At 53.2% G+C, this 15,983-nt stretch overlaps 1 protein-coding gene across 1 annotated transcript; it reads right to left on the bottom strand.

Annotated features, from left to right (window-relative positions):
• Positions 1–1,350: 1,350 nt before the first annotated feature.
• On the bottom strand, positions 1,351–9,238 carry RGS16 (regulator of G protein signaling 16). Its single transcript, XM_084211358.1, has 5 exons — positions 8,956–9,238; positions 7,711–7,812; positions 6,952–7,013; positions 5,015–5,181; positions 1,351–3,850 (listed from the first exon to the last, which is right to left on the bottom strand). Exons 1-5 carry the CDS (start codon positions 9,033–9,035, stop codon positions 3,650–3,652), a joined length of 612 nt encoding a protein of 203 aa, XP_084067484.1. The 5' UTR covers positions 9,036–9,238; the 3' UTR covers positions 1,351–3,649.
• Between the last annotated feature and the right edge of the window lie 6,745 nt (positions 9,239–15,983).

Below are 15,983 nucleotides of genomic sequence, written 5' to 3'. Positions count from 1 at the left end.
CTGGCTTTTTGCAAATATTCAAATGAATATTATATGTGTTGTGTTAGAAAGTGATGCTGGATTCATTTTCTTAAGTAGTGTGTTAAATACAGTTTTAGGGTATAACATAAGGTTAAAATAGAAATTATGCTATGTAGGATACTTTTTTTAAGAAAGGACTCGCAGCGAGATAGCAGCCACAGGACACCTCAATCTTTCAGAGAAAGAGAATTTATTGCTCCATTATCAGAAGAAATGAACTTCTTCCTGCCTCACTCAGCCCTGCAGACGCCGTCAGGATTCAGAGGAAGAAGCTGACACTGCCCAGCCAGAATCCTGTGTGTGAATGGAATTGATGCATCATGGATGAGGTGTATGAATATGCAACAGGCTGTTGCTTTTAAGGGTTAATCCTCTGTTCACATGGGTCCTTTTTTTGGGCTTATTTTGCCCAGAAAGAGGTACCTGGACTGTCTGTAACTCTTTGTTTTTATTGTCTTATATTGTCCTAATGCAAATTGTCCAAATTTTTGTTACTCTAATTATATTATTATTTTCATAACCATTTTATTACTATTAAAATTTTAAAAATTTAAAAACAAGTGATTGGCGTTTTTCACATGCTCCTAGTGACACCTTGGAACATGCACACTCTGAGTTATTCCCTGGGATTCCAGCTCCTCCTCACCAGCCCTCTCACACTCTCCTCTGCTGACGCAGGCCAGTTAATTTTGGCTTCCAGAACATGCAATAAATAGAAAGAAGGCAACTGAAATAAAACTGTTATCTGTTGGGTTTTTATTCCAAGCACTTCTTCGAGCTGCAAGGGGCTGCTCCTCTCCAGCCCTGGGTGCTTCCATAGAGAGCTCTTTCCATGCAAACTTCCCCTCCCAGAGCATTTGAGGGAACTGCTCAGACCTCACTCTGCACAGGAATAGGATTTTTTTTTTAACCCCTCTGATACCAGAGAGTTCCCTCCTTGTCAATGAATTCAAACATCAGGTGCGTTACTGACAAAAATCAAGTCTTGTTTATATCAGTGACCCAAACAATGAATACCCTGGCAGTTCATATATGCAAAGCTTCACTTCTGCTTTCATCCTTTCTATGAAAGTTTTCTTTGATAAACCAAGTACCACAAAGCTTTATGCCTCAAAAGTCTTTCCCCTTCCTCTTCTGCTCTTGACACTGTCACTTTTAAAGCAACTGGAAATGCCCTGAGCCACCCAACACAAGCAGCTTTGCAAAGCATCCAGAATTAGAATGTAAAATTTAATTGAAAGTCCACGACCAGAAAAATAAAGACCCAGCCCACGTTGTCAAGGTATTTTGCTTTTTACATTTTATTTTATTTTATTTTGTAATGACAACGTTACGTCGGCAATGAGAACAGACCATTGCGCATCGCTCGCTTCAGTAACACAGCAAAGGTGGTTCCAGTTGTAAAAATAAATAATAAATAAGAAAGCAGCTGATATCTCCCTGTAAACACAGCCAGGAACAACAGCTAGAGGCTCAGAGGTGGGGCCGGGATGGGGGAGGTGGAAGAGGGCTCGGAGTAACATCCCCAAACTTGTCTTTGGTCCCTTGCTCTGCTCAAGCAGCTGTGAAAAGCCCTAAGGATGCAAAAGAGAGTTCCCTTGGCAAGGAGTGAGTACCAGCGGGATAAGGATCTCCAGGTCTGTTCTTTAGGGATAAACAGAGCCCTGGAAAGCAGCCCTCAGCAGGGAGCAGTGCTGGTGGCACATTCCCCAGGACCCAGCACAGGCTCCACATCACCCACCGCTGCTGCTGAGTGGGACCCACACCTCTCCAGGACCCCAAAAATCCTGCTGAGAGGGACTTTCTGAAGAGCTGCCCCCAGTTCTGGGCTGGTGATGTGTCCTGCCACCCCCGAGTCACTGAATTCACAGGATGGTTTTGCTCACTCCATGGGTTTCTGGTAAAGTGCTGTAGCTGCAGACTGGTTTCACCATCCAAGGGAACACCAAGCCCGATTACAAACCCAGGCAAAGCCCTGGATTTTCTCTCCCATGTGTGAAAATCAAGTTTTCCATAGAGTTGCTCACCAAAGTGCCTGTTTGACCTCTCTGTTCCCTGCCTAGGACAAGCTGCTGAGATGCCTTGCACATCTTTAAGGGGAGAGAGAGAACAACATGGGCTGCAAAGCATCCTTGCACTGCCCTCCAAACTCTCTAGCAGCTCTCCCTGCTGCTACTGGTGTACCTTGCTCCAAAATTGTGCTACAAATCTGTCTGGTCCTCTCAAATTATTACACAGAAAAGGTGGGAGGCATGCCAAGTGCTACAACAGCTAAAATAATTTAATTTACAAGCTCCTCGGAGCAAGGGATACGCGTGTGCTTTCAGCAGTGCTCCTCTAATAAATATAGCTATAATAAGAATAACAATAATGATGAAATAAATAACAATAACAGGGATAAAACATCACGCACGTGACCTAAGATTAAGTGCAATCTGAAGGTCGTGGAGCTCAAGCGAGGGATGAAAATGTCACTGCACTGGAAGGAGGTGGAAAACTTCGATGCAGAGCATGCATAGGACACAGCTGGAGGATCTTGGGATCAGGAGAAGGCAGGAGCAGGATCCCTCCAGCTGGAATTGCCACGTAGCCTCGGGGCTTTTATCCTGGCCATTCCCTGTGAGCAGGAGCGGCAGGCCCTGTGCTGGCCCCGCAGAGAGCAGGTGGGATCTCTCGGGTTGTGGGTGCTCAGGGGAATCCAAGTCTGAACGAGCTGAGTTTGAGGTGCACTCACAGCCCAAACCCCATCTCTTTCCGTGTCTGCAGTGCTGCAGGTCTCCAGCCGGGAAGGAGGAATGTGGGTCTGGCAGCTCCTGAAGCGCTCAGACTGTTGGGGATCTTGGGATCAGGAGAAGGCAGGAGCAGGATCCCTCCAGCTGGAATTGCCACGTAGCCTCGGGGCTTTTATCCTGGCCATTCCCTGTGAGCAGGAGCAGCAGGCCCTGTGCTGGCCCCGCAGCTTGTGGCTGCTTCTTCTGGTCAGGGAGCAGGTGGGAGCTCTTGGCTTCTGGGTGCTCAGGGGAATCCATGTCTGAAAGACCTGAGTTTGAGCTGGGTTTGCAGCCCAAACCCCATCTCTTTCCGTGTCTGCAGTGCTGCAGGTCTCCAGCTGAGCCGTGAGGGCTCCCACCCCCAGGGAGGGAGGAACGTGGGCCTGGCAGCTCCTGAAGCGCTCCGGGTGTTGGGGATCTTGGGATCAGGAGAAGACAGGAGCAGGATCCCTCCAGCTGGAATTGCTACTTAGTCTTGGGGCTTTTATCCTGGCCGTTCCCTGCGAGCAGGAGCAGCCAGGCCCTGCAGCTTGTGCCGGTGGAAGAGCAGGTGGGATCTCTCGGGTTGTGGGTGCTCAGGGGAATCCATGTCTGAACGAGCTGAGTTTGAGGTGCACTCACAGCCCAAACCCCATCTCTTTCCGTGTCTGCAGTGCTGCAGGTCTCCAGCCGAGCCATGAGGGCTCCCACCCCCGGGGAGGGAGGAACATGGGCCTGGCAGCTCCTGAAGCGCTCCGGGTGCTGGGGATCCCGCTCAAACCCCACAGCTCCAGCCGGCCCCACACCACACGGGCCCGAGCCCTCACAATCCGTGTCCCACCCTGCGCCCGGGCCCCCGGCTCGTCCCCCGGCTCAGGTCAGGTGTGCGAGCGCTTGCTGGTGCCGCGGCTGGCGGCCTGCTTGGTCATGTCCTGGTAGGAGGCGGATTTCAGGAAGCGGGGGTAGGAGTCCTTCTCCATCAGCGTGCGCGTCTTGGCCTGCGCCTCGTTGAAGCAGGCCGAGGTGGCCCCCGAGAGGTTCTTGCGGGTGATCTCCCTGGTTTCGTGGTCGATGTTCACCTGCAAGGCAGCAGAGCCCACAAATGTTAGCGCCTCTTCTATGTGAGGACAAAAGCTGGTTTTAGTTCGTCTTCAGATGAGGGTGGAGATGCTCACAAACCTTTCTATGACTTCGCTAATGTGGCTTCAGGGTTTTTGGGATCTCCCCTGGGCTGCCGTGGGTGTCCCAGACAGCAAAGTCCAGCTAAGCACAACCTGTCCAGGCCCCAGAGCAGGCTCCAGAGCCACAGGCAATCTTAGCAAGCTTAGCTCTTAAGTGAGATTGTCACTGTGACATTTTCTGAAAAATCCCTTCCCCAGGATTTCTTCTCCTGAGAAGTCTCAGAAAAGAATGAAAACAATAATTATGTGATCGCTTGGGAATGTGGTCTGGAGATCGTTTACCAACAGGTGCATCTTTGATTGGCTCCATGTGAATTGTTTTTAATTAATGACCAATCACCATCAGCTGTGTCAGACTCTCTGAGTCAGTCACGAGCTTTCATTATCATGCTTATGAAGCCTTTTGATGTATTCTTTTTCCTTTAGTATAGCATTTTTTCATATAAGATCACAATATAATAAATCAGCCTTCTGAGAACATGGAGTCAGATTCTCATCTCTCACCTCGTCCTGGGGACCCTCACAAACACCACATGAGATCAGCTCTTTAGTGATTCTCAGCTCATTAGTGATTTTCAGCTCTTTGCTTGCTAAGTGCCTTTGGCAGATGCAGGGATAGAGAGGGGAAGCCTGCATGAGGTGGTCTTTATTGGCAGTTTCTGCAAAGGGTCTCAGTGACAGCTCTTCTCCCAAACTGGGGGTTTTTATAGGGTACAAGAGTTTTGGGAAACAATCCAATAGTAAGGGTCGAGGTGAAAGTGACCTATGGTCTTACAGAGAGATAACAAAGGTCTGAAGGAGGAAGAGGGGCTTCTTTGGTGCAGTCATCATGACTAGGCATTTCTTATCCTCCCTGACCACCAGGGAGTCTTTGCAGGGCCTGTGCCTGCTACACTTCATGGTTAGACCCAATTTCTGTTCCAACATTATGTGATGGACCACACGGTGTTAGAAATTAAACAAGAGCACACCTTCCCACTGATCCAACAGCACTTTAATAAAACCCACCAGGGTATTTTATCCCTTTCCTACCCTGTTTGATGTGACAGAAAATGGTCTCACCTCCCTGGGCGCCTCATTTTGGACAAACTCCTCGAAGATCCTGTTGGCTTTGGAGGCCAGCTTGGTTTTCGACCGGGTCTTTTTGAAGTCCTCGCATGCCAGCCAGAAGTCGAGGTTCTCCTCACTGAATTCAGTCTTCAGGAAGGTGTGGAATGCATTCACCCCACCTATGGAGAGGAGAGAAGAGCAGTTAATGGGAAAGGAGGCAGGGGGAAGAGGACCAGCAGCAGACACTGCCTGGGGAGCGTTGCCCTGGGAGCTCAGACCGTGACATCGGCAGATTTCCTTTCCTTCCGGGCAAATTCCACCCTCTGAGACACCGCTAATTGGCCTCTAGACTCCAATAAAATCCTTTCCCACAGACAAGTAATCCTCTGGTTTTATTTATCTGACCTTTCTGTAATGAGGCTTCGGAGTATTTTCTTTACAGCTTGGGGAAAGAGCTAATTCTACCTAAGGAGAAGTGCGCTGACGCATCGGAACGCTGCAGGAGCCGAGCAGCCGTGCCTTGGTCCTGATTTCTCAGCCCACATCTGGGGGGAACGAGGTGCTGAGGACGGGAGAGTAATTGCAGCAAGGATTTCAAAGCTGTGCTGGGAGGGTGGATTAAGTTACAAAGCTAGAGATGCTCATTAGCCATCACAGCACGTGAGGGAGATGGAAAAAAAATACAGTTTCCCCAGACTAGCGCTGTGGAATGACTTTGTCTGGCTGGGGAAGAGCTTTTAAGGTAGACAACTACTTTTGGATTAAAATTTGGCATTTCTGCCATTTCAATTTTGCAAAGCTCAATCAAGGTAATCATTTTTTAAAGGTAAATAGATAATTACAAGGTCTTGTTATAGTCAGCAATCTTGTTTTGGCTCTCAATATAATTTGAGTTATCATCTCTAACTATTGTAAAATTGTAAAAACAATTGTAAAAATTGTAAAAACTGGTTTTGGAGACTGCCATTGTGCAGAGCCCAGTGTAAGGAGGGGATGATTATGGGAATCCATGAAATCAGAGGGTTTGGGGAAAGCTGCAAAAGGCAGACTGGAAAAAAATACAGTTGGCCCCAGACTTTTGTTGTGGAAGGACTTTGTCTGGCTGGGGAAGAGCTTTTAAGGTAGACAACTACTTTTGGATTAAAATTTGCCGTTTCTGCCATTTGAATTTTGCAAAGCTCAGTCAAGGTAATAGTTTTTTAAAGGCAAGTAGATAATTACAAGGTCTTGGCTTGTTATAGCCAGCAATCTCGTTTTGGCTCTCATTGTCATTTATCATCTCTATAATTGTAAAAACTGGTTTTGGAGACTGCCATTGTGCAGAGCCCAGTGTAAGGAGGGGATGATGTGTGGGACTAAAAGAGAGGTCCCATCCCTGGGTCTGGAGGAGCTGCCTGCATAGGGAGGCAGCATCTCACAGGAGCCCTGTGCATCACAGGAACGCAGCTGATATTAGAGTGAAAAGGACAAGGTTGTCCGGTCAAACAGCTGAATTCCTGCTCCCTGTGGAAGAGCCATCCCTGGATGCACAGGACAGACAGACAGAGGGCACCAATGCAGGCTGTTTCCACCAGACACCCAGAGCAGATACTGCCTTCTCCCCAGTGTGGGGAAAGGGCAGCTTTGGGAATACCATGACATTCCCCCTGGTGGGCTGCTCCCCAGGGGATGCCTGTGACAGTGATCCCGTCCCAAGGCAGCAGTGAGACAACACTTCTACCCCCAAAAACACCCAGCCAGGAGGAAAAGGTGCAGCTTCCTGGGTGCAGCAGGCAATGAGCCCTGTGCCTCAGATCTGGGCAGGAAAAGGACCTCTTTCTAAATCCTCAAACACCTCATTTGAGGAGGAGGCGAGATTTCATCCTACACTGATCCAAATCATACAGCTCACTGTGAGTACATTTGTCCTACACGCTCTCACCGAGAGAAGAAAACAAGGTGCTACTCACTTTTGCTCTTGAGGAGCTGGTCAAAGGACTCCCTCCATTCCAGCACCTCTTGGGAAGAGCTTCTGGAAAAGACAAAAAGGATGTGAGGCTCGCTGTCCAGCAGTGAGGGATGGGAGCACTTCAGTTGAGCAGCTCCATCAACGGGACACAGCAGCATTCAGCAGGAAACCAAAGCCAGGGGCCAACATCCATTACCTGTGCGCTCTCTTTCCTCTCTCCTCCCTTTCTTTCACCTTCCCTGACGGCTCACCCGACCTCATCTCCATGCTGCTGGCCAGGAGGTTCTCTAGGGGCTGCTCAGAAGAGCCCTTTTCTGCCGACACAAGTCCAGCAGGTTCTTTAGGGGATGCTCAGAAGAGCCCTTTTCTGCTGGCCCAGCAGAGCCTCCTCTGCAGGAAAACCCCCTGCACTCAGCAGCAATATTCAGTGTTCTGTGTTTAATGCTGTCTGCATTCCCCGGGGATCCCAGCCACTGGTGTGAGGCACCAGGAAGGGCAGGAGCCCTGCGGGTTCCCTGCCTCTCAGCAAGGCCCTGTTCTCTGTGCCTAATGCCAGAGCATCCGTTCCCTGCCGGGTTTTATAGCCGCTGGAGCAGGGGAGTGATCCGCCTTCCCTGCCCGCCTGGGTGGGACTACATGGAGGGGGGAGCTGTGCTCGGTGCTCGGTGCTGCGCAGATGGGCAGGAGCATCCCTCGGGAACGGCTGCTCCAAGGGGGCTCGGCCCGGGCTGGACCCGGGGCAGAGCTGTGCTTGGCTTACCTGCGCCTCGAGCCCAGCTGCAGCTTGCTGGAGCTCCCACTCTTGTGTCCCAGCTCGGGTTTATGAAGCAGGATGCCCAAGCGGGTCTTCAGATCCTTGGCTCTGGAAGGGAGGGAGGAAGGGAGGGAGGGGTGAGATGGGATCTCTGGACCATCCGTCTGCCACCCCACCCCGCCCCTGGCAGGGGCTGCGCCCGGCGGGACAGCCCTCGCCCCCCAGCTTCAGCCACTTCTTGGCTCTCTGGTGTGTGAAAGAAACGCTCCCCCCTTGCTTTTCCTGCTCCCTGGCAACCGCGCATTAAGCCTGGGGGACCGGTTTCTCCTGCTGGCTTCCCAGGCAGAGACACATGGAATATGAAGCCCGATGAGCTCTTTCCTCTGGGGCAGGTAAAAGCTGCTGAGTGCCCATCTGGAGCCCCCCCAGTCCCTGGAGCTAACCTGGTTCCTTTCCCCACCCCACTCTCCCGGCAGCGCTCCGCTTCTCCCAAACCGCTGTAAAAACAGCGATTTCCTTCCTCTCGGCACAGCGGGAGCATCTCCCTGCTGCCTGCCGGCTGCTGCTCCCCTGCTCTGATTTTTGGGGTGCCCCTGGGCTCCCAAGAATCTGTCAGCAGGCCGTGGGGAGGGCAAGGCCATCCACCTACCCCATGGCTTTAGGAGGCAGCACTGATGCTCCTGTGCCAGAGGCTGGGATGTTCCTGTACCAGAGGCTGGGATGCTCCTGCCTGTCCCCGCGGCTCCGCGGCCAAGGCACGGAGGAGGCACCTCCCTGCCGGGAGGTGTCTGCGGCAGCAGGGCAGGAGAAGCGGCTCCTGTCTGTCCCCAGGGTGTCCCCGAGGTGCTGTGGCCCAGCTGCTATTTGCGTGCCCGCGGCTCGTTCAGGCGTCCCTAGGCGCCCATAAAAAAAATCAGGGTTTAAATGTCAAGCCGGCAGCGTGGGGCTTGGCAGGAGGAGCAACATGTCACTGAACAGTCCAGCCGTGTTGACAAAAATACTCCCGCTGCTGTCAGCTCGGAGCAAGTTGTGCAGAGGCAGAGGCAGAAACCCCTGGTGTGTTTGTACAGCCCTGGCCAGCCTCCTCTCTCTCCCTCCGCTGGTTTCACCTCTGTGATCCCCTCCTGGGGAGCAGAAAGGACGCAGCCACAAGGAATCGCTTTGTGCAGCCCAGTTTCTACCCTACCATCACATCGGCGGCGGCAGAGGCTGGTCTAGGTGCGACCCCTCTGCCTCCCAGAAGCGCCTTACCTTTCCAGGCAAGTGATGGGCAGCGCGGCTAAGCCCCGGCACATGCTGAGAGCTGGGCACCCAGGCATCCAGCAACTCATCGGCTCCTCCCGGGGGTGCCGGGGGCTGCAACAGGCGGCTGCGGGCACCACCTGCCCCGCGGTCCCGGGCTGGCGGCTGCGACAGCGGCGCGGAGCCGCGCTTTATATGGGCCGGGAGGCGGGAGAGCGGGGAGGGGGACCCAGCATCACTCCAGCCTTCAGCCAACCAAAAGCTGCTCAGGCAGCGCCCCTGAAGAGGAGAGCTTAGGTAAGTTTGTGTGTGCTGCTAAGGGAGGGGGGAGTGGGAGGCCCGGGCTCGTCCTTGAGCATCACAGTCATCGCCGCTTCCTCGGGAACAGGAAAAAACAGGCTCGTTTCCAGCGACGTGTGGAGCCTGCTGATGAAGCGCCGGCGGGTGGGAGAGAGAGGGACAGGACAGACGCTGCAGCCCTCGCAGAGAGTCGTCAGCTCCGTCCCGCTGCTCCACCCCGCTGCCCCAGGGCTTCCGAAGCTGCCCGCACCTCCAACTCTGCCCCAGGGGTTAAAGCAGGGGGTGGCAGCCCCCAGCAGGGTCAGGAGGGTTTGGGCTTCCTGGGAGGATGCAGATGGAGCAGGAGGGTTTAATGTTTCCACTTCTCTCTTAATGGCACTGCCAGTTCACAGCTGGAATATATCATATATATAATGTGCTGGCTAAAGTTGCACTTCTTCATCACAAATTCCCTGCTGGGTGTGTGGTGAGAGGAGGGAAGGGAAGGGATGCACATCAAAGGAGACAAAACCTGGGAAAGCATCTGATAATGGAGGATCCTGATGAGACCTGGAAATTGAAAGGAGATTAAAAGCAGGGGAGAGGTTGGAAACTGGAGGGGAAGGACTGAGCCAGCAAAAGAGGAAGGTGAAGAGAAAGCGTTAAATCAGTGCACAGCAGCAAACCCCAGGGTCTGGAGCTACCAGAACCAGAGGTCCATGAGAACCAACAGGCCCCATGGTGAGGTCAGGCTCACCCAGGACCCCAGAGCTGCCCTCCCTGCAATTCCCCAGCTCAGCAGCTCTGGAAGGGAGCGACCTTAAAACCCCCTGCTCATGGCCAGCCAAGCACAAGGCCACAGCTGCCACTTCCACTCCTCATCCTCTCCCTTCCTCCCTGCTATTCCCAGCTCAGACGTTTTTCCAGAGCTCAGGTTGTCTCCTCCCCTTGCTGCCTGCATTCATCACCCACAGCACATTGCCAGAGCATCCTTCCCTTTGCCAGAGCATCTTTCCCAGGAGAGATGAACTGTGCCAGGAGAGTGGCAGCACGAAGCCATCTGAGCCCTGGGCTAGGGGGAAAGGCTCCTCTCAAGCTGCCTTTGGGAGCAGGAGCATGAGGATATCTGGGTGGGAGACTTCAGGAGGAGCATGAGGCCCCTCAGCCCCACTGAGCAGTAGAGTCCTGTCTTTCTCTCTCCTGGACAGACAGGAAGGATGCATCACATCAGGACTAATGACTGAACACTCACTTTGAGCTCCTCATGTTAGAGCAGACTCTTTCCTGATGGTTCTGGGGATTTTCACTCAAATAATCAAGTTTATGCCTTAGTTAGCAGCTATTCAGCTACAGATAAATGGCTGGAGCTACACCAAGCTCTTATTCATGTCTTCTCTGTGCTTTAAAACCAAGATTAGAGCTGTGACCCTTGCTGTGGATTCAAGGGAAGAAATGGAAGAGTAAAGGAGAGAGGGCTGGAAGGTTGCCTTTGCCTGTACAGCTGCTGGGAATGTCTGTGCACACCCACAGGATGTCTGTGCACACCCACAGGGCTTGGCATCAGTTCTGGAAGTGCCACACCAGCCTGGAGTTCCACCCCAGTTCAGCAGCACTGGGAGCACTGGTGTCACAGCAGCAGCGGCAGGTGGGGATGGCACAGGCTCCTGGCACCCACACCCAGCTGTTCCACAGAGTCACTCCATGGACAGGGTTGGAAAGGAGAGCTGGAGATCATGCTAAAGCAGCTTGGCACTCACCTGCCAGCTGCAGCAGGTGACCAGAGGGTTTATGGTGGCAATGCCCCTTCTCCTCATCCCCCACATCTCCATCTCCTCCCTGCATTTCCCACACAAACGCTGTATAAATGTTCACCTCTGTCCCTTTCCCCTCTAGAGCTGCAGCCCATCCTCCCAGCTGCAGATCTGCAGAGTCACAGGATGCTCTGGTAACTCTCCCTGGCGTTTGAGGCATGGTCTGAGCAGGTCATGCCGAGAGGAAAAGCTCCTGGAGCCTGGACACGTGTCCCAGACACACGGGACAGATTTCTGGCTGCAACTCCATGGAGCCTGGCACAGCCCCTGTGCTGGGAACCACGTGCTGCTTGGAGCAAATGTAACTATGGCAAAAACACAGCTGGCATGGCAGCAACTGCAACTGGTGAGCAGCCTGGGGGATATGAGCCAGAGCAGAGAAACTCTGCACATCTCTGCCTTGAGATTACAGCCTGCTGAGCCCCTCTCTTGGCTTCAGGCCCTGTTTCCCTGCTGCTTTTCCCCAGAGAAATAAAGTGCATTGGACAAGCATGTGTGTGTGTCTGTGGTTTTACCTTGTCCCCTGTGGCAGCTTTTGAAGCTCTGGGCTCAGGTGAGGCCAAGCTGACAGTGAAACTGCACATGGTGAGAGAGAGAGCCCTTAGGGAAGGGAAGGGGTCAGTAAAAGGTTATTTCTTTTTGGGGACCAGAAGAGGCACAAAGGTGTTTGCTGCTGCAGGGCTCAGGGCAGTGCCAGATCCACCTGTGCAGCTCTGAGCCCTGGACTGGGAGCAGGATTGGGCTGTTCCAGCAAAGTCCTCCTCACCAACGCTGGGACAGCCCCTGTGCCCACTGTGCCACAGCCACCAGCTGACCCCTCTGCTCCCTGGAGCAGCTTTTCTGCCTGTCCCCTCCCAAGGACGGGCATGGGCTGCTCTAGGTGAGATATTTCATATTGCACAGCCCTTCCCAGGGTTATGCAACAGCCTCTGAGCCCAGCCCCGTGTGTGTACTCAGATGTCTTCGTGCTGCTCAGTATCTAATTGAATTACGTGCTTCCTGTCTCATTTAGCTGAGCAGCCTCCCGCGGCTCCGGCCCCGTGCCCTCCATTATCAGCCCTTGTTTTGGAATACAAAAAACTCTTCTGTGTCGCAATGCCTGAGGCCAGGCTCCCTTCCCAGAGCCTGCCACAGCCCTGCCAGCACCAATCCACCTCCCATCCACAGGGATGGGTTTTATCTCCACCAGGAAGGTCCAAGCTGAGAAGGCACCCACAGGCAGCATTTTGGGGGGGTACAGCCACCCCCAGCAGCAAAACACACACACCTCATCAGCCCCAGGGCGTGCTGCTGGTGTTCCAGCCCCAGAAATGGGGTGGGGAATGGGAAAACAAGGGTTTGGTGACAGGGTTGGGAGGCTGGCTGGGCTGGAGAAAACATCCACAGCCAGCCTTTGCCAGAATTTGGGGAGGTACAGCCCCAGCAGCAAAATACACACACCCATCAGCCCCAGGGAGTGCTGCTGGAGTTTCTGGGTTAATGTTTGCAAAATGCCAGCAACTTTGGAAAACACTAAAACAAAGCTTACAGCCCCAAACTACAGAAATGGGGTGGGGAATGGGAAAACAAGGGTTTGGTGACAGAGTTGGGAGGTTGGCTGGGTTGAGAAGGCAGCCACAGCCAGCCTTTGCCAGAATTTCGGGGGTACAGACACTGGCTTCACCCCCAGCAGCAAAACACACACACACCTCATCAGCCCCAGGGCATGCTGCTGGTGTTCCTGGGTTATTTCCAAAATGCCAGCAACTTTGGAAAACATAAACCCAAAATTTCCAGCCCCAGAAATGGGGGGCTTGGTGACACAGTGCCCTTGTGTACGTGCCCCAGTGCACAGGCAAGCTCTGAGGAGTTTCTGGCAGGGGTATTTTTGTGGGTTTGTACTGTTCAAGGGGAATAAGGGGAAGATGCAGAAAGAGTTTTGGAAGGGGAGGCAGGGAGAAGGAAGAGGGGAAGAGCCAGGCTGAGCTGTGCTGTTTTGGAGTCTCACTGCAGGCAGGCTCCTCAAGGAGTCTGTCACCAATTTCTCCTAAACCAGAAGGGAACCACAGAGGTGGCAATCAGGGATGGCCAAACCTGGAGGCAGTCCTGCCATGAAGTCAGGGAGGTGCTGACTGCAAAGGAGCAGAAATGGGAGGTTTAAAGACCCTGCTCATATTGCATAGCCCCTTCCTCCACCTGCAAGCTGTTGATGAGCTCTGGATGTATTTAAGGAGGGAAGTAAGCCAAGGAGATGGGATGAAGGCTGGTGATGGGCTTGGCTTAGACCTGATGATCTTAGAGGTCTTTCCCAACCTGAGAAATTCTCTGATGGTGCCAGGGAGGAGCAGAGAAGCTGCTAAGAATTTGCAAGCGGTCCCTGAGTAGCCACATTGCAGCTGGGGCTCAGCCATGAGCACAGCTTGTGGGACAGGGACAGTCAGGGGTGGCATATTTGTGTGGCTGCAGGTGAGCCTGGCTCCATCTGGGCCTGCTCAGCCCATCCAGGATATCCCATGAAGGATCCCCCATCACCCTCACCACGGGGAGTTTGATGGATTCCCAACACTCCACTTTCACACGAGGCACGGGAGGAAATAGCTGCTCTGGAAATTTGTAGAAGCGCAGAAAGAGATTACTGAAATAATAATAATAACAATAAAAAAGAATAATTAGAATTACAAATGAGGTTTTCAAGGGGCAGCTGTTATCCACTCTGCCCACGTGCTCGCTTTGCACAGCTGCATAAGGAGAGGTAGCTGACAGCAGGTACTTGTAATCTTCTCTTTCTGTTCCCAGCACCTGCTTTTTAAAGCCACTGAACAGCCAGAAAAAAGCTAAAAGATGATTGCTAAATATATCCTAACTAAGAGGAGAGACAGAGCAGCACTAATGGCAGATCCTTCCTTGGATGCATTCAGATGGGTTTGGCTCAGCGACAGGCTGAGGGAAGAAGCAGCAGATGAAAAGGAAAAGCAGCAGAAGAAGAGATTTAGGGGCAAAAATAAGGGAGATAGCAAGAAGCCAGTGACTGATAAATTCCACTAGACCCATTTCCAGAGGAAAACAAGCCAAATTTTTTGTTTTAATGCATCACATGTGTGTGCAGAGCACAGAGCAAACACTCACCTTGTGCTGTGCACCAGGCAGGGTGGGAGCCCTCCGTGTGCCCAGGGCCAGGGGAGATCCAGGTCACTGCTCTTCCTGCTGGCCACACCTGCTCAGGAGATGCTCAGCCCATCCTCACTGAAGCCCCACATGGTTCCTGCAGTAAATTTCTGTCCTGGGTTCTAGGATATGGTTTGGGGGTGTGTATCTGTCAGAGCTGGGGCAGTTCTCTGCTGTTCACTGGGCAGTTTTCTTTATCTCTCCCACAGCCAATCCTCCCTCCAGGAGATCTCTGCTGTTCATGGGCCATTCATTATTGATTATCTCCTGTCCATGGCCAGTGAGTGTCCCTGCAGGGCTGATCCAATTCCATCATCCCATGGGGAGATGCTGTGCCCAGGGCAGGAGCCAAGCATTCCTACCTGGATACAATCTGCCCTGGAACAGCACAGCAGCCTTTGCCCCCTGCATTCCCAGAGGAGCAGCTTTCTCCTGCCCTGCATTCCCAGAGGAAGAGCAGGCCCAGCTCCAGCAGCCCTGGAGCTGCAGAGGAAAACTCCCCCCTTGTGCAGGATCCTGCTGCAGCAGAGCCACAGCTGGCACTGCAGGAGGGCTGAGCCCCCGTGGGATGGGACTGTGCCACCCCTCGGATGGGACTGTGCCACCCCTGGGATGGGACTGTGCCACCACTTGGGATGGGATGGGACTGTGCCACCACCCTGGGATGGGATTGTGCCACCCCCTGGGATGGGATGGGGCTGTGCCACCCCCTGGGATGGGATGGGGCTGTGCCACCCCCTGGGATGGGATGGGGCTGTGCCACCCCCTGGGATGGGATGGGGCTGTGCCACCCCCTGGGATGGGATGGGGCTGTGCCCCCACCATGGGATGGGATGGGGCTGTGCCCCCACCATGGGATGGGGCTGTGCCACCACCCTAGGATGGGACTGTGCCACCCCCATGGGATGGGGCTGTGCCACCACCCTGGGATGGGACTGTGCCACCCCCATGGGATGGGGCTGTGCCACCACCCTGACACACAGGGGGACAGGGCATGCCTGACTCTGGCAGTGGGTTTTGTTTGTACTATTGCATTTGTATTTTATTTTTCCTAGTAAAGAACTGTTATTCCTACTCCCAGACTTTTGCCTGAGAGCCCCTTAATTTCAAAATTACAATAATTCAGAGGGACGGGGTTTGCATTTTCCATTTCAGGGGAGGCTCCTGCCTTCCTTAGCAGACTTTCCAAACCAAGCCAATCTCCCACCATGTAATTTCCCACTAACACCCAACCTCACCTCACCTCAAGTGCACTGCATCCTGCCCCTGATAATGCCTCCCCTTCCTCCCTTGCTACCCCAGATTGCCCTCAGCTGCTGCCTGACCCTTCCCCAGCAATCCCAGACTCCCCAAACTGGCCCATGACTGGCTGGTGACTCTCACCCTACTCCTGCTCATCCCTCTCTGGTTTATCCCACCAGGATGGAGCAAGCTGAGGCCCAGGTGTGAGCTTTTATGGTCGGGGGAAAGCTTTTCATTTGCTGTTTGCTCTTTGTGACCTCATCAAGCTCCATCCATCCATCCATCCATCCATCCATCCATCCATCCATCCATCCATCCATCCATCCATCCACACTGCTCCCTCTCCCGGGAGCTTGTGTGTCCCCCACTGCTGCTCCTGGTGCAGGGAGCAGACTCAGCACTTGTTTCCACCTCTGGCCATGATGGTTTTGGGATTTGGGGCAGGGAGTCCATCATGGGCAGCAGGGAAGTGTACTCAGAGAAGGACAGAAATGTGCTGCTGGAAGGCTCTTGGGATTTTCCTTCCTCGCAGGTCCTACTGACTCATTTGGGACTCATTTT

The sequence above is a fragment of the Fringilla coelebs genome (assembly GCF_963513975.1).
Source record: "Fringilla coelebs genome assembly, chromosome: 9".
NCBI classification, from domain to species: domain Eukaryota; kingdom Metazoa; phylum Chordata; class Aves; order Passeriformes; family Fringillidae; genus Fringilla; species Fringilla coelebs.
The sequence above is the reverse complement of the archived record's forward strand: the minus strand, read 5'-3'. Positions and strand labels throughout refer to the sequence as shown.